The sequence below is a fragment of the Apostichopus japonicus genome, chromosome 7 (genome assembly GCF_037975245.1).
Source record: "Apostichopus japonicus isolate 1M-3 chromosome 7, ASM3797524v1, whole genome shotgun sequence".
Taxonomy (NCBI): Eukaryota; Metazoa; Echinodermata; class Holothuroidea; order Aspidochirotida; family Stichopodidae; genus Apostichopus; species Apostichopus japonicus.
In genome coordinates this window covers 4,757,156-4,780,875 of record NC_092567.1, presented here as the reverse complement: position 1 = coordinate 4,780,875, position 23,720 = coordinate 4,757,156, and the positions used below count along the sequence as shown (strand labels likewise).

The window sequence follows — 23,720 nt, the reverse complement described above, 5'->3', positions numbered from 1 at the left end:
TAGTAAGACTATATCAAAACGACCGAAGACAAACTTAGTGTAACAAAGTACTGATTCTCCTCTAGCCTAGGTCTAAACAGGCTTGTTATATGAGCAAGCAAAATAACAACTAAAAACGATTAGGCCTATAAATAAGTTGGCTCAGTGCATTTCTGTTTCTAAAATTTTATATTTTTAAAGATCATAAAAACAAACAAAGATTTAGCCCATGTTTTATTATCTCTGTATTCTGGGCATTTGATTCTGGTTGCAATGGTGATGACACTCTCGTTCAAATTTTCAGCTTTATACAGTCTGCTTCAAACTTTGGGATTGTTTTTTGAGACTATAGTGGAAGCAAATCTCACATAACTTTGTGGTGACAACTTTATTTTTTTTTTTTTCAAATGATGAATACTTTGCTATTTCTTTCTTCCAGCAGGAATTGAAAAGCCAAATATCTAAGTCAAGGGTGAGCTTTCCTGTGATGTACGACACCAGTGTGGAGGCAACAACAGAAGAGGAGAACTGTGTTATATATGGCTTAAAGACATGTTTTAAGATGATATATTGGTACCCTTCGCAGAACAAAAGAGTTTATCCAAGAGTCCAAAAAGCAAAGGAACAAGTACCATAGAGAAAAAAGATGGAAGAGTGAGTTTAACTATTGTACCCAACTGTTTAATGATATTTAAGATACTTTTCATAACCTGTTTTAAAAAAAAAACCAGTCTAGTATATCATTTACCTGCAAGCTTCATAAGTTTGGTCAAATTTTCACTGATCTGTAGAGCGGGAGTCCAGAGGGTTTGGTTAGCTGGGAAGGTAACCAATTGCCTGGTACATCACAATGTTCACAATGCATTCCTGTATATGAAACCTGACGACTGGCAAACCGACTGTGGTGGATGTGGCTGGGAGAGCAATTTTAAAGTCACCTAATAGCTAACCTAGAGCAGCTTTCATGGTAACCACATCAAAGTAAGAACAATGTGTCAGGTACAGTATGGCCCCAAGAGCAACAAATGGCCATTGCCAGTAATTATTGGTTGTGGGGTACCCCTGCCAGTGATCTATAATTGACCCCTCACGGCTGACCTAGGTCAGCTCATGAGGTAACCACTTGAAACCTACTGGAAAATGTTGGTTAGGACTTCAGATACAAGGGATGGGCATTGCCAGTAATTTTTATTGGTGGGGTACCCCTGCTAGTAGACCCCCAATATGCCCATCCCCTCATTGACCTAGGTGAGCTCATGATTTGACCAGTTGAAACCTACAGGAAAATGATAGGTATCACTTCATATGTAAGGATGGGCATTTCCAGTATTTTATATTGGTGGGCCACCACTGCCAGAGTCCGCCCATCCCTTACATATAGAATCCTGTCAATAATTTTCCAGTAGTTTTCAACTGGTTAAATCATGAGCTGACCTAGATCAATGAGGGGGGGGGGGCTTTTTGGGGGTCTACTGGCAGGGGTACCCCACTAATATAAATTACTGGAAATGCCCATCCCTTACATATATGAGTCCTGCCAATCATTTTACAGTAGTTTTCAACTGGTTACCTCATGAGCTAATCTAGGTCAATGGGGGATGGGCATTTTGGGGGTCTACTGACAGGGTTACCCCACCAATGTAAATGACTGGAAATGCCCATCCCTTACATATGAAGTGATACCTATCATATTCCAGTAATTTTTCAACTGGTTATCTCATGAGCTGACCTAAGTCAATGAGGGAATGGGCATTTTGGGGGTCTACTGGCAGGGGTACCCCCCCCCCAATATAAATTACTGGAAATTCCCATCCCTTACATATGAAGTGATACCATTTTCCAGTAGTTTTCAACTGGTTACATCATGAGCTCATCTAGGTCAATGGGGGATGGGCATTTTGGGGGTCTACTGGCAGGGGTACCCCACCAATAAAAATTACTGGCAATGCCCATCAGTTGTATCTGAAGCCCTAACCAACATTTTCCAGTAGGTTTCAAGTGGTTACCTCATGAGCTGACCTAGGTCAGCCTTGAGGGGTCAATTATAGATCACTGGCAGGGGTACCCCACCACCAATAATTACTGGCAATGGCCATTTGTTGCTCTTGGGGCCATACCTGACATATTGTACTTACTTTGATGTGTTACCATGAAAACTGATCTAGGTTAGCTATCAGGTGACTTTAAAATTGCTCTCCCAGCCACACCCACCACAGTCGGTTTGCCAGTCGTCTGGTTTCATATACTGTACAGGAATGCACTGTGAACATTGTGATGTACAAGGCAATTGGTTACATTCCCAGCTAACCAAACCCTCTGGGATCCCGGTCTATTGGGATCATTATTAACATGATTAACATAATTATTACGCTTTGAGAAATAACTAATTGGTGTTATGCTGTGCAAAGCTAATAATAATTTGGTAAAGCTGCTATTCCTGGCTTATAATTTGAGGGACCTAGATTTAAATGTATACCTCCCAATATGTTATAAAATTTTAATGTAAATGTATGTTTATGATAATGTGAGTTATCATGTGCTATATCTGTATCTGTGCTTACACGTATATCATATTTTCTGTTCACAGGTCAATAATGGTGCAGATTTTGGCTTCCTGAAGACAATAGGGAGGCCATTTGTAGTTAAGAGAAACACTCTTTGTTCGTGAAGACTTAACTGGTGTCGATTTGGGGTACCACTTTAAAACGAAAGTCATGAGGAACCCTTGCCCAAGACTCAACTTTGCATTATTGTGCAGTGCTATACTTTTGCGATTCATGTTTGATCCATTAACTTGTCTTAACTTTGTTGGAAAAAAAATCAGATTTTCAGATTTTATTTACAGTGATTTCTTCTCTGTCTGTCGAAAGTCAGCCTTTTGTAGACATCAGAAGTTTTATCAGAAATAAATACTGCCAACGTACACATTATTTGTGTTTCTTCTGCTCTCTTTTCTTTCAGTGATACTAGTCAGTGAAACTAGTCGGGTTTAATTCTTTCAGTGAATCTAGTCAGTGCAACTAGTCAGTCGATACCGACTAAGAAAGGTTAGTCGGGAGAGGCACCATCCTGACTAATGTAAAACCTGCTATAAACTAGTCGGTGGCTCATATAAATTAGTCGGTAAAGACCGACTAATGTCACCAACTAATGTAACTGACTAATAAACATTTACCGACTAAAAAATTGTTGATCGACTAAGCTGACGGACTAAGATGACCGACTAAGAAATCCAACTGACTAAGGAATAAATTAGTCGGTATAGCAACTGACTAAGGCTATGTTAGTCGGGAGAGGCACCAGATGGACTAACGTTTTGTTAGTCGGTGAACCAATTTAAGTTTTCAGTGTGGCGATTGATGTAAATGAAGGAAAAGGCTATACGTTTATTGATAAAATGAAAGAAAATTGAAGACTATTTTGTAATATGTGAAAATATAATATTCGTGATTTGGAATAAACTGTATAGAAGAAGATCTTGCTAATATTTTTGTTTTAGTGGCACCAGATTCGCTCTGTGGTGTAAATAATTACTGATGAATCGGTGGAGCTGTGATTAAATCACCTTCCACGCACATTAACATAACAATACCATAATACCAGTCAGTGTGTGAGGGCAATTATACTACTGCTTCGTTCTGTTGTCTAGCTACCATGGTAACCAAATAACTGGACACGTATTTTGTGACGCTGTATACAAACACAATGTTGAAAAAAGATCACGCTTCACCTTCGTATACATATAGTAACTGGGGCTGAAGTTGTTTCTATTTTAAAATCCTGCTGATGCTAATTACAAGCAGTCAGATTCATAGTTCCTACTATAAAATTGCTATACAGTTTTTCAAATAACATGTACACTTTTAGTTTCCGTAAGAAATATATAACTCGAACCGATAACAAAAAGTCCGGCGCATATATTGTACATTTTATTTCCTTTATCACCATTATAAACTAAGAGAACCAAAGACTAGGAAATATAAAAATATGTAAATCAATATGAACATAAATATCAGAAAGTAAAGGGTTAAAAATTAGTTTAAAACTTTTGTAACTAAAAATAATCTACAAAAAGGATTCAATTCATTCTGTTTGAACAAACTTTACAGCAAAGCAAAGAAAAAAATGAAGGGCTTTATTCCATTTTTTGGGGCAGGATATTAAGATTGTGTACATTTCTGTTGGCTTTTACTAAGACCCCGGTCACACGTATAAAATTGCATCTTCCGACCATCGTTTCTTAACTATAGTCCGACCATATTAAGCTGTATACGGTACTTTGTGCCATATTCTTATTCGCGGACACAGTGCATCAGTGAGTTAGTTATGCTTTTGCAAAGCTATCATGCGCAGTTGCGATGGGTCGATCAAGGGTCACGGTTTTGACGATTTTTCGCGGGTTTTTTAGATGTAAGTAGTATATGATGGCGATGGAAGCTCAACTTTTTTTGCAGTAGCGATTCATTGGTTCTTAGATTTGTATAGGATTTGAATTACTAAGGAGGCGTCACATATTGGAAGAAGCATGCCTGCAAAGACAAGAAGCTGCTGTTCGCCGACAGAGAGCGTGTAGACGCATGTTCATTCGTAATACACAGCGAAATATTATGGATATGCAAGCCCAGCACGCACTGCTCACGCTAATGGGAACGCGTATGTTCGTATCCCTATTTCGCCATCATCTCCGCACACTTCCTAAACACCTCCTTGTTCCTGACGGGGTTTTCCACCATACTCTGTATCTACTCCCCCAAAAGTATATCAATTAGTGTCAGGACTTCTTGTTCCTCCCAGGTTTTACCGTGAGTAGTGGCCGCCATTGCAAGTTGTCTTAACGAATTGTTTGGAGTGTTGATTGTTGTGTTGTTTTGTGGTAGAAACCGTACGTGTGCATGTACAGTACATGTATTAGTGTACAGTATGCAGTGCAATGAAGGTTTACTTTGTTTACATCGTATGTATCTAGGCACGCGTCGCTATGTCAAGGGATTGAAATCGGGGATTTCCGGCCGAGGTCAGTGTTTATGCTAAAATGTGTAGTCGGACAACGCAATTGCGGTCACACGCATGGTTATTCCTGCTAACGATGGTCGGACCATGGTTAATTCGGGGCTAATGGCTAATTACCATCTTTAGTGGACGATGGTCGGACGATCGTCAGACCATAGTAGAGAGCGGTCACACGCAAATCGTACCATGGTCGGACGTTGGTCGGACCATTGTTATGTCTGAGAAAATGTACGTGTGACAGGGGTCTAAAATACCTTAAGTGCAGGATACAGTGGGTGTTCCATACGAATAGTTCATGTCTTCTCAATCAATAGGAATTGTCCAATCAAAACGTTCAAAGGAATAATTAGTTAACGGAAGAGATGTAAATGTTGCAGATTATAATTATGGGGATTTTTAATCTGATTTCTTTTTTGATACACCGTTATTGATGTAAGAATTATCCCTCGCGACCAAAATGGTATAATTAATGCTATATATATATATATATATATGAAACATCACCTTTGACGATGCCATAAGAGGGGTTTGTCTTAGGTACAGACTAAGCTGATTTACAGATACGACTGTCTGGTATAACAGACAGCACATACAGTCATATATAGTATATTGCTATAGGTATTATGTTGCAGTCGCTACGGACTAAGACATGTTTGGTTACATGGATGAAAGATGCTACAGTATGCATAGCTATAGAGACTTCAAACTAGTCTTGGTGATTTTCCAACTTTAAGATATTGACATAAAATATATATTTTTTTTTATTAGATTTGTTTTAAACTGTTACAGATCAGTGAAGTATATGGGACATATGTAATACAGGTCACGGTAGGACAGAGCGTTAATCTAGGATATGATCTTCATTTCGCCCGACATTGCAATGTTACATGTTGTCAAGTGTCTACTTCCTGTCGGGCTCACAGTATACTTTAGAAACCCTCGTGATGATATTACAAAGTTTTCATCGCCCTTTTAACACCCTAAGCTTTGTATTTTGCTCAACTTTCTGTTTGTGCTAGAAAACTACTTTCTATATTTTATTATACACTGTCCTATACTCCTCTCTTGCAACGCCCTTTCATCTGATTTGGAAACATATTCATGTGTTCCTAAAGCAGCCATATCCGTTGTTGTATTATATTATTAATTTAACATGAAACGAAACCTTATACAACTTTAAATGTTTAGATAGGTGTGTTTGCTTTAATGAAGTGGTAATTCATGTAATCACATGTTGCACGTTAGAACATTATTCTAATTCAGTAAACTTTAACCAAAATAAAGACAATTGGTCATAAAAATATTCGTATTGCCTAATTATCGTAATGGCATACTTTCTCTGGTTTGATTGTTATTTTTAATTAATACATCAAATATGAAAAAAAAAGCTTCCTTAGAGATTCTAATTGGAAGGGGGGGGGGGTCTAGGTCCCCATACTGAAGTAACTACAATTATATTTAAAGATACATTTGCAATTGTCCAACGACGAGGAGTTATTTCTCCAGGATGTATATATATCGTACAATACACAATATACGTTAGACACCTTGTGACGAGGTTAGTACAAATAAAGGAAAATAAATGAAGTCTCCCTTCCACGCTCGTACTCCATCGCTTTCATCCTATTTCCTTATTATTATTGTTCTTCTTTCTCTGCATGTTGACCCCTATATGCTCTCCATATAGATGTAATTGTCTTGTGAATGAATGAACCTTCTCAATTTTAAAATAGAGAATATTCAGACAGATAAAAACATATAAAGCGAAACGAATCTACCGTGCTTCCAGTGTCTCTCCCACACCGTATCAGTCAAAAATGTTTTATTGGTGTAAATATAGATGGATAATTTAATCTCTAGAATCTTTACGTCTGACGTCACTGTAAGCAGCGATACAACAATCATTAAATGTTACCTAGTAGTTTGAGTTGTAATGGGATTTGAGGGATCCATATTGATTATATTTCTTTATCAATTTAGATTAATGTGTATATACGTGACTGATATGAATGTGTGGGTCCAAGCAGGCGTATATATGAAAGGACGTATCTGGGTTTAACTTGAACCTAAGAAACAAATATATTTTTAGGTAGGTTTCATCAACTTGATGTACTTTAACATACTAGGAAAATTAAATGGGGAGGTGACAACTTAAAAGTGTAACTAAAAGATTAAATTTAAGGTTTTTATTTAATTTTCAAGAAACGTACCATCCTCTTTGTACCATCCTCTTTATGTACAGTAATATGAATAAACAGCAGCATTATGATACAAAAAAAAAGGCAACGGTGAATCTGAAATAATAGTGTTTTTAAAATATTTGTATTATTTCTTTCGTCTTTTCGAATAACTGATAAATAAAATTTAAAACAAAAATAGTGTTTCGAAAGAGCTAAGGCCCGAGTGGGATGACAAGGGGGGGGGGGGTGTTCAAATTACCTGGTAATGTGGCTGATTTTGTAAAATTTACCACCCGGCAAATTAACTATTGTATCTTCATAATTATATTCAAGTGCTGACGATAATATAATGTTACTTCCGGGCCTTGTATCCTCACATGGTTCCTATTGTTCTTAGTACTTAATTTCTAACAGAACCATTCAATATATATTGGTATGTTATAGTATAAGAAACACTCTGATGTGGTAGAGTCCAAATATTCGTTATTCAGAGCCAAGTTTGAGACCACTTGGTTCGAATATGGCACTCTCGAGTCCGAACAGAGTTCTATGAAGTATATGAGCAATCCAAACCAAGTCCAGCAGGTGGATTCTGCCAATACTAGTCTAATAGACACACAGGTCGCATCGGTTACACAAACCCAATATATTCCTTAATTTACAGACCGTCGCTTCCTGGTCTAAATTTTCCTTGTCTAACGTTGAGCAGAGAGAGTCAACTATTGGAAAACTGATTATGTGCGCATGTAAAAACTACCAATTAAACATAAACACCCAGGGTAAATTTAGAAAGAAAAAATCTGTGCAGGGATAATATATTTTATGATATTTTTAAAGGTTAACAGATCTACAGTAGTCTATTTAATTCTCCCCTTGTGTCTCTTATTTGATTTGTTCATCATACAACTACATTTCCCAAACTTTATGGATAACTCTTCACGATCAACCAATACGATAAAAACAGAATATCTAAGACGGAGGGGGAAGGGGCTACTCAATATTTTGCTTTATTTTTGCATCATTACATCGATCCAATAACGATATTCTGGGGTCTATCTTTGAATACTGTCATCTTTTTCCCTCCTTGTCATCTTCTCTGTCGTTCATGGTATTTATCTGATCATCTTAGTGAGAAGCTCATCATTATGACGTCACTCAGTGTTTGATGACGTCACTCAGTCTTTATGGGCGGGTTTAAAACTAACTATGTCTTCCCTGTAAAGCTGATGTTTACTCATGTTATTAAGTCCGTGCATCTTACATGGACGAGTCTATCTCCTTTATTGACTTTAATGTTTTCAATGAAGATGTGCGTTTACCTGTCAGGAATAGTTTACTGTGATATTTGTGAAGATATATCATTCTAATTTATAAATTTTTTGCTTCGCCATGTTATATTTTCCTGAAATTCATTTTCAAAATCTCATGAATATAATATTTCTCTTCCTTTCAGGCTTGTGACAAAAGTGGCAATATACCAGGAGAAGAGGTAAGAGAGACATAGATTAATGTTCCTGTTCATTAGTAACGGTAATTTTAATAACAGACAATTAGGTATAAATTAATGTTGAACAAAGAAATAAGACAAAAGAGTATTAAACTTTGTTTTTCATCAGGAGGAAAAGATTTATAACTGTCGTGTATCGAACAGGGAATTCAGATAGGCCAGTTACAAGTTTATATCTCGTAATGGTGATAGCACTGTTCTCAAAGTCAAAGTTAGATGCGTCCTAAATAATCTTACTTCCGCACACACAAAGAAATGATAAACAAAGAAACGGATAGACTTTAAAATAAGTTTAGTCCGGTGTTATGGTGTGTTACAAGCCTCACACAATATTGGAAAATAACGTTTAAAATGTCAATCCCCCTCCCGCTGGTAGATGCTTCATGATTATTTCATTTCACTCTGCTGATGTGCATATTATAATTCGTGAGCAATTCAAAAAGTATCAAGAAGATAGTTTAAATTTCTTGTAGAAAATCCTTTGTTCATTAATTTCTCCGTGAAATTTTTTTCACAGATTATTAACCGTGAAAGTAACTGATAAAAAAAAAACATTTTGAATCTCACTTTTATAGGGTAACAGTTTTCTCTACACACAAAGTGCTAACTGTAGAAGTCTATACTCAAATCTACCATAAATCTCTACTCCGGTATTATTTGATATAATGACATCATAAGAATCATTCCCTGTGATCGCGGAGGGGTTGGTGATGGTTTAGGATTGTATCCGTTGGGTAATAGCATCATGAAGTATTGTTAAACGAGAGCATACACTTTGTCATAAAATCACTAACTCAGAGCGAACTGTTGTTATATGACATATAAGGAAACTAGTAGAAATGAACGGTTGATGTTTTAGTGACTGAGTGATGACGTCATACCGTAATCCCTTACAGAGTGGATTAAATGGAGGAGGGGTGAATCAAGTAAGCTCCAGTTTAGGTCCGTTTATATAAAAGACATGAACACAACGGTGTAAGTAGCTAACGACACTAACGTGATTTGAGATGAAGCTGCGTGCATGAGAGTCGACTGTCTTCCAACATAAACTTGAAATATATATTTATATATATTGAGCAATATACTTCACAAATGTGTGTCAGTTCAAAGTCTCAAGTTAGATTTGAGATTATTTACGCTGGTTCTTATCTCAATTAATTGATTATTTGTTAGCACAACCTATTAGAGTCAATTTTTCTATACGGTCACCGTTGTTTTTAGTCTGCATTTATTTTTGCAATATGAAAGCCAATTTCTTTATAATTTGTCAAACCTTTCTAAAGTTAGTCAAAATGAGCTAGCAATGAATTATTGTCACGGATTATTTTAAGAAAGCAGCCGTCAACGGCGTAAAGACGGACAGAAAGCGTATATGAGTTTCAAATGTTCAGTGAATTACAATTTATTATACTTATTTTTTACACCGGTCTGAGTCCGCCCCGCCCCTTTTCCTCCGTTCATCTGTAAACTGGTGTTATTGGGCCGGTTAATTAGACTGGTGATAAATCTGAACGATGTGTCGATGATTAAACTATAGTTTGGGAAATAAGGTAGCTAGCAAGAAAGACTCTGTTTTCGCATTTAACGCTTAAACTGTTAATATTCTTTCGCACTATAATATGCATTAATAATTAACACCTAAACTGTTCATATATGTAATTTATATCCTCCTGCAAGCAGGAACTCGAAAAAAGCCATCATTGGCTAATCAAAGCCGCAAGCTGACCGAAGTCAGTCTCTTAGATTCATATTTAACGTCCATTATTATGAATTGTCTGTAACTGGACGCATTCATTAATCTTCTATCCCGTTACATTTAAATAATGGTCAATTCAGGGAATTTCTGTATTAAAGGTACACCAGTAGTGACATGGCCTACCCAACATTTCATTTAAGTTTTAGACGAAATGATCCGATTGGTTTCAAAGTTCTACAGGAAGAAGGGATGAGTCAATGTCCAATTTGATTTGTCTCCTACATTTGTGAATTCTTATAAAAAAAAAAAAAAACATAATGAGAGCTGAGTGACCTGGATATGGTTCTGTGACCATTAAATTAATGTTTGAAAGGGATTGTCAAATTTCCAAAATAATGAGAATGTTAAACTTTGCAATTTAATTGAAAATGGCTACTCAGCTAGACGGGATCAACTTATAAACAGAACGGAACATTTCCCTGCATCGCACCAATGTGTGATAGTACATTGGGTTGCATTGATTGAGTCATCGTGATATCAAGGGGAAATTCCCTGAATAGGTCATTTGATGGTTACCGGCAGGGAAGAGGATGGGGTGTGGAGATAAGTGAACTGATTCTTGTACAGTAATCCTGTTTTACACATAAACCTTTCATATAGATTGGGAAAGGATTATATCCTCGTGCTGTGAGTCAATATGTGTTGACATATGCTATTCATTTTGTTATTTATATACTTATTTGGAATATTTCAAGCAAACAGTAGAACATTTTTATAGAATTCAATCTTCACAAATCCTTTCGAGCATGGAATCAGAGCGACCACATCATAGGTGACCATGGTTTCATGGATTAAGCTTTCATGTGTATATCATGTTCAGTACTACAATATTCATACTCGTTAGGAATCCCTAAAATAATAACTGAAATAATAATAATGAACAGGACAACAATTTCCAAGACATTTGAAACATGCAAAGTTTTATGTTACATGACTCGATTTATCTGAAATAACACTTTTAATATGGATGCATATGATGATTTACAACATTTAACTATATACTGCTTTGTCTTTGTTTCTGTGTTATCTTATACATATTCATTACTTATATTTTTCCTCTTGTTTAGGAATTCGATGAGGAGAGTTATCAGAAAAGCCTGGCGAACTTCAAACGGGCAAGGCGCATGTAACTGTAAGTCAATACAGCTGACTACTCTCTACCTTAGTATTTAACATTATATTTGTTAACAGTGATTGTCTGCTATTTTTTATGGTAAAATTTTAATATATTAAAATGAATCTCCATCCTTAACCATAATTTGTATTCCTATGTTTGTGATTATCTATTTTTTTTTCTGGTCACTAATATCATTTGCTTCAACTTTAATTGATTTTATCATATATTTCATTAACATAACTGATCCCTGATTATTTGTATAGAAATGAGTGATAAGTTACTTCCATTAACATAAACATCGTTCGTTTGTTTCCCGTGTGGCGGTATTTTGTTTAGCTGGTGAGTTAAATTACTTGTTGGCTCATGGTATCGTTGGCGCTTTCTCGGGGTGGGGGGGGGGGGTTGCCTAGGATCACTTTCCCATTATTCTTCTAATAAATATGCTATTCGACCCATTTATTATGATAACAATATGACCTAATATATATCATTTTATTTTTATATTAGAGCTCAATGCAAGATGCTTGTTCATCTGGCGTTGCCAATTATCAGCAGGACTGTGACGTCATTCACTCAATCCTAAAAACGATGGCAGTAATTTCAGTGAGAAAGAATCTAAGAAAGAGTCTAGGTTGTAAACTGTCAATATTTCCAAAATACTACAAACAGTGCCAGATAGAACTCCAGTGAAATACACATGCAACTAGTCCATTATGATTGTGACGTCATCAAATGCCTATATTCTCAAGACAATGGAATGGTGACTTCATGAAACTGTAACTTTGACATTCATTGTAAATGGATATTGTAGAGAGGTATGGTTGTACAAATAATATTAATAATTCCATATACAATAAAGAAGTGAAATTGGAAAGAGTTCTGTTTAATTTAAATTTGTTTTAATGGATTACTTAAGGCAGAATTTCAGTCTTTAATTGTTATAATCCAAAAAGGAGTGTTATTAATGTTTCTTCAACTTTTATGGTTCATCGACGTCATCCATCAACCACTGCGTCATGAGTATTGGAGACTATATTTTCTTGGATGTCAACTATTGAGAGAGGAAAGAAAGAGAGCACAATCCCTATCTTACTCTCTGTGTGTACGTGGAGGGGCGAGTAACGTGTGCAGGGGAGGGTGTTGGAGGGGTAAGGTTAGACCAACCACATTGGTGATCAAGTAGATGTTATAGTAGTTGTTTGCACCACCATCAAAACGCTAACTTGTAGAACGGGAATTAAACGGTAATGTGCATGTATTATTTTCTAATTTTGTTTTTTCCTAATATGTAACAAAGCTATCGTTACTTTTGTAAATTAAGAGAAAGGTTTGTTTACCTACTCGTGTGTCCCCTTTGCTACTCAGAAAATTAATTACAGGTCTGATTATGTTAATATTTCTAAACTTATTTTTTTTAAGCAGACATGTTTGGAATGCTTTGGTTAAAATATGTACATACTGTATCCACATACACTCGGTAACTAGGAGTGCATGATAAAACTTTTTCTTCGTTCTTCCTTCTACTAAATGTTGATGTAAACTGTGACGTATAGGTTACGTATTGTCTTAAATCTAACACAGAGTAGAGCCACATTAATTGTGCCAACGTTAGGACTAAGTGACATTCATTGGTTATCTACAATACCATTGTGTCATTAAAATCGATCTACAAGAACTTAGAGGTGATATTAATTGATATCTGTGGAATGTTTCTTCTATGTCAGCATTTCTTCATTTCTTTATATTCCTATGAATTATCGTTCTTAACATGGAGACAATAAGATGACGTCATATCATATGATTTAAAATAACAAATGTATATTCTGTATATAACGTCATCTATCATTATTTTCGTTTTCTTATTCTATTATTATGTTCATTTATTATTATATTATTATGTTAAGCTTCGCTTTATGATTGTTTTGATTGATTTATGATCTGTTTGTTTCAAATCAGCATTTTAATAATTTACTTTATTATCAATTTTACGGCATATCCTATTTTTTGTATAACTGATCCCATTAGCGCACGAAGAATATAACATGAAGGCTCAAAATAGTTCACCGACAAACAAACATACAAACGTCTCTATTTAGTATTAACGCTATCTCTTAGAAATTTGCAGTCAAGTTAAGGGCGCTTTGATCATGCGCAATTAGTTCAATCTCTCTAGGTATGATGATATGACGTCAAAATAAGATTGATAACATAACTACAGGCATTCATGAGATAGACAGGTTCTCATTATAGTGAGCTCTTTTCGTTATGTTTTGAATCAAAACTGACCATGTATAACGTCGATAATTTTAAAAATGAAAGTCAAGAGGAAATTTTACTTTTGACTTATTAAAGAGAATCATATACTAATCATCCTGGTAAAATTTGTATCCAATTCCTACATTGCGTTTTGGACATATCGATAACTGAAATTTTAACAGTTTGTACTACAAGTGAACTTGAAGCAAACGGGTGTGATGTCATAGCAGGTGTGATGTCAAGTGTGATGTCACTGACAGCAAAATGTTTTTTTTTCTTTTTTTTCATGTTTTACACTTACTTGGTTTGACTTTGGTTTGGAAAAGATCCCGACTTTGTTTTAGGGTATGTGATAATAGCTATACCCATAATTCAGTGCATACCAAGTTTGCAAAAGAAAAATAGACACCCCTCTCCCCATTTTTAATTCCTTGTCGAAGGCAAAAGAAACCTATATGCGATGATGATGTTGTGTGTCTGTGTGTGCTTCTCTGACACTTGCCTGGATCCGCGATAACTAAACAACGGAGTGATGGATATTTGTCATACTTGCTAAATGTAGATGTATTTTAGTAAGAGGTGTGCCCTATTTGTAAGCGCTGACTTTATGAATATTAATGAGGTGACCCGAACTTGTGGGCCCCAATATTTTTGGGACCATTTGAGCGCAAAGTTTTATTGGGCCTAATTTTTGGGAAGGGCCAACATTGTATATTGCAATAACTCCACAACGTTCAAGTACAGTAGGTTGTATCCAAACTTGGAATACAGTTGTTGGTTTATAGCTGGTACATGTGGGCATAAATAGTATAATACCGTATTGGGTGATGACGTAAAACACTTTAATATTCCACTAATCAAGTAACCATAGCGACCGTTGGACTCTTCTTAATATTGTATCGTCTATATTTACCTTCCGTTGATATTATAGTACTAAATATTAGTTTAGTTTAGTTTTGAAATATTACATTTTGCGTTCATTAATTGCTTCATATACAGTCTTGTTTTGTTACATAATTTTTACTCTTAATTTTATTCTTTCATTGTTATTTTAATGCGCTTTATAAATGATTCTACTGGTTTCGTTTTAATTCAGATCTTTATTATCTTTATACTCAGACATTTTCATTCGATTTAGAACAGTTCTAAGACTATATATAATACTTGCTCTAAGTATTGTTATATTTAGTCATTAATTATTAGATTGCTTTCTACTTCATCCGTTTATTAATTATACTTTTTTCAAGATTTAGTTGCTTTATTTCGTTCCTCCTATTTCTATGTTATGAATTAATCTTTGATAGTACTCACGCGTAAAACAGTGAATATTAGAAGAATATTGTTAAATGTTATAATAATAACAATGACTGGCTGTCTATCGTTATACCATTGGTTGTGTTACTTAAAATCATACCAAAACATTGTCTTAGACATTAATTAATAACAATAACATGTTTTGATTTTAAATCCAGTTCTTTTTTACATTATTATGATCTCTAATGATGTTTCTTTGAAAACAATTGGAACACGTGACTGACGTATTATAGTAAGCTTTTAACATGATAGCAACGAAGATAATGTTCTGTATATTTAACATGAACCTTAAATGCAATGATCGGCTCTCCATTCATATCTTTCATTCTTCTTGTATCGTTTTTTGCCACTTCTTTATTTATGATGCTGGTTGATGATTAATAAATATTCATGATCTCTTCATTTTAATTCAGTTTTTGTCGTATTTGCTTTATCATAATTGGATATTATGAAGCCATAAAGTTTACCAATATTAACTCAAGCCCTGTCACGCAAAACTGAATATATTTACATAACTACAAACACAGATTAACAGATAAATATGGAAGAAATCACTGCGTTGCGGTATATGTTTATGACATTACATATTTCCAAGGAAATAATTATCCCTTTATTTTGTAATTGTTCTTGGTATTTCCGTATTTCTTCATGTAAGTACACATATACAATTTTGGCAACCAAACACACTTGTTCCCTTTGAGGCGATCCCGGTCTCTCATTGTGATACAATTACAACCGATTAATCCCGTTTATCTGTTACAATATCATAAAATTCATCTCCAAGAATTTTATAATGCAATGACTGATATGTATTGATGTTGTAATGTCAATGGAAACAATAAAACAAAAGTAATCAGAGAAATTGTCCACAGTGTTATTCCTATGTAACATGTAGTATATGTACTAACTTGTAATATTAACCTCTTACTCTGTTTTGTCCTGCATCAGAAAGGTATGGCCATACAGTAACTCTCAAAGCAGGTGAGGCTGGTATGTTTTGGTCGAGGTAAAGAAATTCTTCTTCTCCTAATAAACGTGTCGCTTTCGCTATGTGTGCCGTATATTTAAACTTTCTCTTCAAGTTGATCCCAAACTTTTCTAGAAAAAAGTGTTGGTCCCGCCTGACCTCATATGACCTTCGACAGAAATTTAGTGAAACGATAGATAAAATATGTATAAACTAGGTATGATTTTTGCCAAGTTACGTAAGTTCAAATATAAATTGATTGCATTCAAACCAAACTAGAATCTGGTAAGAACTCTTTAGCTGCTCCAAAGACTTGTTTTTATCTGTAATTCAAAGACAGAATATTTTGTGTCTCACAATTTAATGTATTATTCTGTATCGTTTTATTTCTATGACTGAGTAAATGGCTTATCATTTTATCCTTCATTGTGTGACTTGTGGTATGAAGTAAAGAGATATATATTCTCGTTAACATCGCGGCATATAGTATACCGCCAGCTGACATGTTGTGGCAATTCATCCCAGGAAAGCGACAGTATCAGTTTGACATAAAGTTCAATGATGGATTAATGATTTTTCCTAGTTAATTGTGTATGTGTTTAATCAGTCAACGTACTGATAATGATCATTAAATTAATAAATAAATACAACAGAACACACATCAGAGTTCAAGATTGACAACACGAAAGTCTCTCTCTATTTGCACGACGTTAGGAGTATTTGGTTGTATAACGAGAACATTTGACTGGAAAACTTGCTGATCTTATTTTACGTCAGTGTCTAATAAGACCACCTCCTGATAATAATGACGTAAAGGAATAACACGAACTTGAGTTCAAGTTTAGCACAAGTGAAATTTAGTTGATTTGCTCGGAAGTGGATGGGGTTGGGAATGTTGAATCATTTACATATATGACGTCATGATCAACTGTTGATGTGTGAGATATGCAGCACCACATATAATTCACGGGAAGATTAGAGTGGAGGGAAGGGGAATGGAGGGGGGTGGATGTATCGGTGTGGTTAAGTTCCATAATTTACATATAATACTGGGCTAAATTCGGTCCAATACCTTACTACAAACAAACATAAAACAATGTTGACGTATGTGAAGTATATTTTTACCCCTCTTTTGGGAGTTGGCGGGAAACATTGTTTAACAAGAATAAATTATAATGCAAAAAGTTAGTTGATCCATTTCGAGGGTGTAGCAGGAACGGTATGGATGTGAAAACCGGAAAGATGTTAAAACCTGATCACGTTTGGTTAGGTTATGGGTGAAAATAATTTAACGTTTAACGACGCTTTAAATTGTACTTTTGTGTTTATGTGTAACATTGTGTTCGTCTCCCTAGCCAAGCCATGTAAGGTTAACTACTATGATAATATTATCAACCTATCTAACCATGTGGCTGTGGCCGTAAACCGGCTGCTATGAAATAAACTGTTTGAACTAATAATACAGGATAAAACACATTTGTGTTATCTGAAACAAATTTAGTGTAAGTTTTCACTGCTTCATTTACAAGCATTTTATCTGCATGTATTATTACATCGTGTAATGCTATTTTAATTTACATGAAGTTACTCTTAAGAAAACGTAACTTAACACATCAGTGATGGAAAGAAAGTGTTCCTCTCTTTGTAAACCATAAAGCAGCCGTATTACGACTTAGCAAGAATGTTACCAAACTCTTCAGAGTATTCAAAATTAGATTGTAGTTAATCAAATTATGGTATCTTGTTTTAAGCCGGTTAATGAAAAAATTAATAAGTACATAAAGCTTGTAACCCGTCGTCACCCAGCTATTTCTTTTCTAGATTAAATCCTTTGAAGAACTAAAGGTGAACTGGTAACATCCAAACTTTAGTTTACTGTTTGTTTGAATTACGCATAACAATTTTAACGAACAACTTTTCTACGGTATTCCTGAAGCGAATAACAGATCCATCAAAATCAACCTAAATATTTGCTTTAAATATACAAAGAATAATCTACTTAAACTAAAACGAAATAGTCCAACGTAACAGACTAGTATCCAATCTAAAAAATACACTTAAAAAATGTTGCATTCGAAGTGAAACCATTTATCTGTACTAGTTTTAAAAGGATTGTCTGGTGGCCCAAAGAAGTTACCTTAAAAAATAGTAAATAATTTTCCAAACATGTTGTCAAAGTATGAGAACGCTAATGTTGCGTTTGACAGAGAAACGATTTTTTAATCGTTATGGATAGACATTTCAAATATGATTTGAACAGTACAATACGTGACGTCAGCTCTGCCATAGCAGATTGCGTCATAACCCACCCTCCGCACAGTACCTATACGGTAACCACAACAAAAACAGCGTTTGTATACAGATAAATTTCTTCCTTAATTTCCGGTGAAATTTCTTAAAAATTAGATATGTTTTCAAAAACTCCTTAAGCCGCCATGTACTTGAGCGGTGGTTCCGTGGTCTTTGTGTAACACAAGGTAAATTTTAACAGCAGACTCTGAGTTGTTCAGGCTATACATCGCGCTATCCAGCTCCAACGCGAAAAATGTTCGCATGTAGGCTATACTCAAACGTTGACAATCGGACAGTTCTGCGAAGCCTAAGCTTCTCAGTGCTATATTCTGCTCTGACAACGATTCGATCAATTTCTTCAATAATTTCCGGTGAAATTTCTTATAAATTAGATATGATTTAAAAAACTCCTTAAGCCGCAATATATGTAGTAGATCGGTGGTTTCGTGGTCTTTGTGTAACACAAGATAAGTTTTCGTTGTTTATACATCGCGGTATCCAGCTCCAGCGCGAAGAATGTTCGCGTGTATAGGCTACTGTAACGTTTACAATCGGACAGTTCTGCGATGACATCGATCCCGCCAAGTTTCATCTTTCGGTTTAACGAATACTTTATAAGTTTCCTTTTACTGTTAATTTGATCCGTGAATTTTATTTCAGCGATTTCGAAGAACAGTTAATGAACTGTGGTTTGAGTGTGAGTGTACTATGTGTAACGCTATACAAGTACACCAACTGAGCATCGTAGTATATACGTTCGCGAGTATGTACGTTATATATATGAGGCAATTCAATGTGCTTACACGTGAGTTAATTTGCTGCGGAATTGGGAGTGCTAACTTCAAGTCGCCTGTTTTGCAAATCTGCAAGCACTACGTCAATCACCATATTGAAGCGTTCGAACAAACGGTACTTTTGGTGAGAAACTGGTGAATTTGAAAACCAGATTTCTACAAGAAGAAAACGTCGAATGGGGACAATTTTTACATGGTTAGAAAGAGAAAAATAATAACTACAAGGACAATGTATCAAAATCTTCCACCAGACAATTCCTTTAACAATATCAGCATTGATCGCCGCACAGTTCTCATTTCTCTTTGAATAAAGCGTACGACCGCCCTCTAAAATAACAAAGTTTGCATCACGCGGGGGACACAACTATCTTCTAATTGTAATAAAGGTATCGTAAGATGAAGACTGTGGAGTACGGTCAGGATAGTCAGAGTGAGGTTGTAGGATTGTTTCGATCATCCATGTTTCTTTGAGATTAGAAGGGCCGCCCTGACATAAGTTAGTTGTTGATGTTCACAAGAATGAATATTCAAATAACATAATGATATAGATATAAACATCAAGAGAAACAAAGGTGGAACCATAATAATGTACAGCTTACTACCGTAAAAGCTGTGTTTATTTATTAGGGGAAGATTGTGATCGTTTCATAACCAATTTGGTTTCGCTTAGGTTGTGAATACAACTATACATTCACAGGCTACATGTACGTATAGCTAATAAATCAGTTTGAATGATATAGTCATGCCATAGGAGTACAAAGACAAAGTTGTGTTTATTTACAGAATTTAAAGCCTGCACGACGATAGAGATATTGCTTGTTATGTATATATAGCGTATATGAATACAAACGATTATCCAGGTTAATCGGCCTATAAATCTGAATTATTCGGTCGAAAAACCTGGATTAACAATGATAAACTCCGATAATTAAGCGGATTATCGATCTGATTTGTAATCCAATATCCAATGTTATTGCCGATAAGCTTTCATGTTTACTTGAATAACCTGAAGTACTGGTTCAAAACAAGACTTGCATCGACCGATAATCCAACTTTTTTTCAGGATAAAACTGAAATATATAATGTCGTATTTTGCTTTGTCGAAATGAAAAAAATACCAGATATTTCCGAAACCGAACACTACACACATAGGTCAAGGAGGCGGAGGGGGGGGGGGGGGGGGGCTAACGACATATTTCTTTCTGAAAATTCGGGCCTAGATGAGCTGCGCTAACGGTGGTGCTACACGAAAATATTCGGGCATCATGATGCTAAATAAAGAAAATCATTAGGCCTATATTAATATTAATGTCACAAAACAAATAACACAAAAACGCTCTCCACGGAACTGTCGGGCAAAAATTTGAAAAAGATTCGGCAACCTACTGCAAATTTATATATATATTTCTCCTCTCCTCTTAGGCTGCCCGGGGGGCAATCTGCCCCCTGCCCCCCCCCCGCCTCGTATGCCTATGCACGCAGGCAAGAACAAATTAACGTTTTTCAGAAAAAGTTCCGATGGGGTTCCTGCATTTGCAGGTGCTTGCGCGCGTGTATGTGTGATGTTAATTTTCCATTCACGGAGATGAAAGCACCACTGTAGCCTAACTTAAACATACCTCTACTGCCTGTCCTTCTTTTGTTCTCGAAATGTATTGGAACATAACATTTAATTCTCAGTACTGCACGAGTATGCCATTGTTTATTATTCTAATTACTACTTTCAGCAAATAAAAATAATGCCTTCTAACCATGTTTGGTTTAAATCTTAAGACATGGCTTATTATAACAGGTGATTACTGTATATAGTCGACGTAAAGCTCATATATGTATGGGTTGTGTATGCATGGATTGTATAGTGCATATTGGTCCATATTTAAATGCTAGTGCATTACCTATATTTTTTTTTTATTTGAACTCCATTTTACATATTCAAATTGACAATTTAGTTCCGTGGTGATCCAATTGCTGATATGTATTTGGTGTGATTTGAAATTTGGAGAACATCATTAACTGTATTGTTTAGTAGGTTGGAAATAATTGTGCTCATGGTGCAAAGATATGTCGGCCGTATTTTCGCAGCGTTGTAAATCCACAAAAAGTTCGCTCGAAGTCTTCTCGCTGGTACCTCGGTTATATTTCTTTAAGTTACTCAATATAATGGCGGCTATTGCTAGCTCATCACCACGACTCAATAGAGGTGCAGAGCTTTATGGAGCTTTATGAGAACGTCACTGCTGGTGGAAGAGGATTGTCTAGCTATCAATGGTATTAGTTTGACGTCATATTATCCGCTCATACTTTATAGTCTTCGCTTCCGAATTCTTATTTCGTACGTATTTTGGAAATTTTTGGAAATTTCTTGATAAATTCATGACACTATAGAAGGGTCGTCAAACCACTGTCCCATTGACCTCCTCCTTATGTAAGTACACTCGTTTACTAAATTACTTTAAACCAGTAAGTCATTAACTACAGGCTTCATACTGCGTTTATTAAAATACTATTTTATGTATGTTTATTCCGAAATGATTCTGCTAACATGCATGATCACGAATCGATCATGCCCCCCCCCCCCCCTTAGCCACATGACACATTTATTATGTTCATTCGTTTCCTGAATAATAACAAAATTCGGTAGACGATCACTGAAATCCGTACATTAGTTACCAGATAACATTTTGTTGCCAAGTAAATAATTCGGTATTTTAAAGAAACTATTGCCAATGAGACTATAGCTTTGATCATTAATTCTGGTTAGACGAGTAATAGAGTACAGTCGGATTCGTCCAACCCGGCAACATATGGAAACGTTGTACTCAAAGCCGAAATCCTCTTTGTACAAACCCTTTGGCCAGCAACGGCAGATTCGGTATTTCTCAAAATGGTTGCTATCCCTAACATCGTAGAGCCTGTATCGTTTGTCAATTTTATCGAAAGCAACCAACAGGAAAATTAAAATTATCAAATGAACATTAAAATTTCGCTTGGTAATATGAGATTAGTAAATGTTAATATTGTAGTTAACATGTCGTCATATGTTGTATAAATCACTGCTGGTACCACAGAAGACGTATGAAGGAACACACGTACTTGTTATGTATTATAAATAAGGTTCTCATTCGACTACTAACAATTATATTACATGCCAAGCGTACGCATTACCAGTTGAATTCCTCTACCAAATCTAACAATGTCCTCTGTGAATTAATAACGTCACACATCAGGATATTGTGCAAGCTAAGTTCTTCAATACCGCCCTCACTTCCATTTGGTAAACATTTCCTACCGATTGCTCAGCAGTCAGCAATATCAAAACCACAGGGTCCACATTGTAAGGAAAGGTGCACGTCACAGAAAACAGTGTATCTTTTTATAAGAAAGAGACCCTCCTCTTTACGTAATTACAATTGTAAGAAACTTTGGAGTAAATGTGTTGCACTCAAGTCAATCTCACATTTCCCACTATCCATAAAGTTTGCCCCTCCTACCCCCCCCCCCCCTTCCCCGATACCGCCTTCTTACGTCATTGCTTACAAGTGTAGTACTACAAAGCCTGAAAGTCCATGACATTTTAACATAACATATCGAGAGTAGTTACACCTATATATGATGTTAGAAATCTTCCTCTATCTCTCTCGACGCTACTCAACTTGATAATTTTGGCCAAATGAATAGAGCGTATACTTGAAAACTCGATACAAAATCATATATGACTTGTTGCCAAGTTACGTAAAACACACCAAACTTGATTTGTGTTATCATTTTCGTCAAGCGGTAAGGTTAGCGTAACTCGTAAGCTCAATAAAAATATACAACTTTAAAATGTTTTGAAGAACTTGACTGTCCCTTCAGAACCACCGTAGATTGTCACCAGTGTCGTAAATATATAAGATAAGATGCGGCGGATATTGTATATTGTCATAGCATTCCTACACACACGCTACGATAACGTGATAAGTATTTTTGAAAATCTACTAACATTTTTTGACCGAAGTCTCTGACGAGAAAGTATGTTTGTCATGACGAGTAATTCCAGGAATCACCCGCTGTTTATTGAATTTCCAAAAAGTCTGAAAAGTTCTATTGCGGGGCCGGGCGCGATATTTTTCCCAAACAGGTTTGCAAATACTGAGTTTCCATCTAATCAGATTGCTCGTGACGTCAGCATCAATAATGACCATCACTAGATCAAAAGGTGGAAGACATAAACTGAATCATAAGAATTATACCTGTATGTAATTACAATATATATATTGAACATTTAATTTGTACTTATATTTATGTATATGTATTTATACACATAGGCCCCTATATATTTTTTTTCTTTCCTTTCTTCAGGGAGTCTTCCACATTGTTAAGCTTTTAAGCTTTATGGAAGACTTCCCTCCACTTTGTACTTTTGTGGCAAAACAAATAAATAAATAAATTGTCTGAAATGTTTCATTGCGGGGCCAGGGCGCAATTTTTGTTCCCAAACAGGTTTGCAATTACGGAGTTTTCATCTTATCAGATTGCTCGTGACATCAGCATCAATAATGACCATCA

At 35.6% G+C, this 23,720-nt stretch overlaps 1 protein-coding gene across 3 annotated transcripts in view; it reads left to right on the top strand.

The window, feature by feature from the left end:
* The window catches only part of LOC139969974 (uncharacterized), a 92,281-nt gene extending 74,617 nt beyond the window's left edge, over window positions 1–17,664 (top strand). Inside the window, exons 7-9 of one of the 3 annotated variants that reach the window (XM_071975460.1) lie at window positions 8,623–8,658; window positions 11,500–11,564; window positions 12,057–17,664. In XM_071975460.1, coding sequence (XP_071831561.1) covers window positions 8,623–8,658; window positions 11,500–11,562 — 99 coding nt within the window. In that variant the 3' untranslated portion in view covers window positions 11,563–11,564; window positions 12,057–17,664. Of the gene's footprint in view, window positions 1–418; window positions 732–8,622; window positions 8,659–11,499; window positions 11,565–12,056 lie in introns of those variants that run through there. The other 2 variants (XM_071975461.1, XM_071975458.1) reach the window with 2 other exon arrangements.
* Window positions 17,665–23,720: the final 6,056 nt, after the last annotated feature.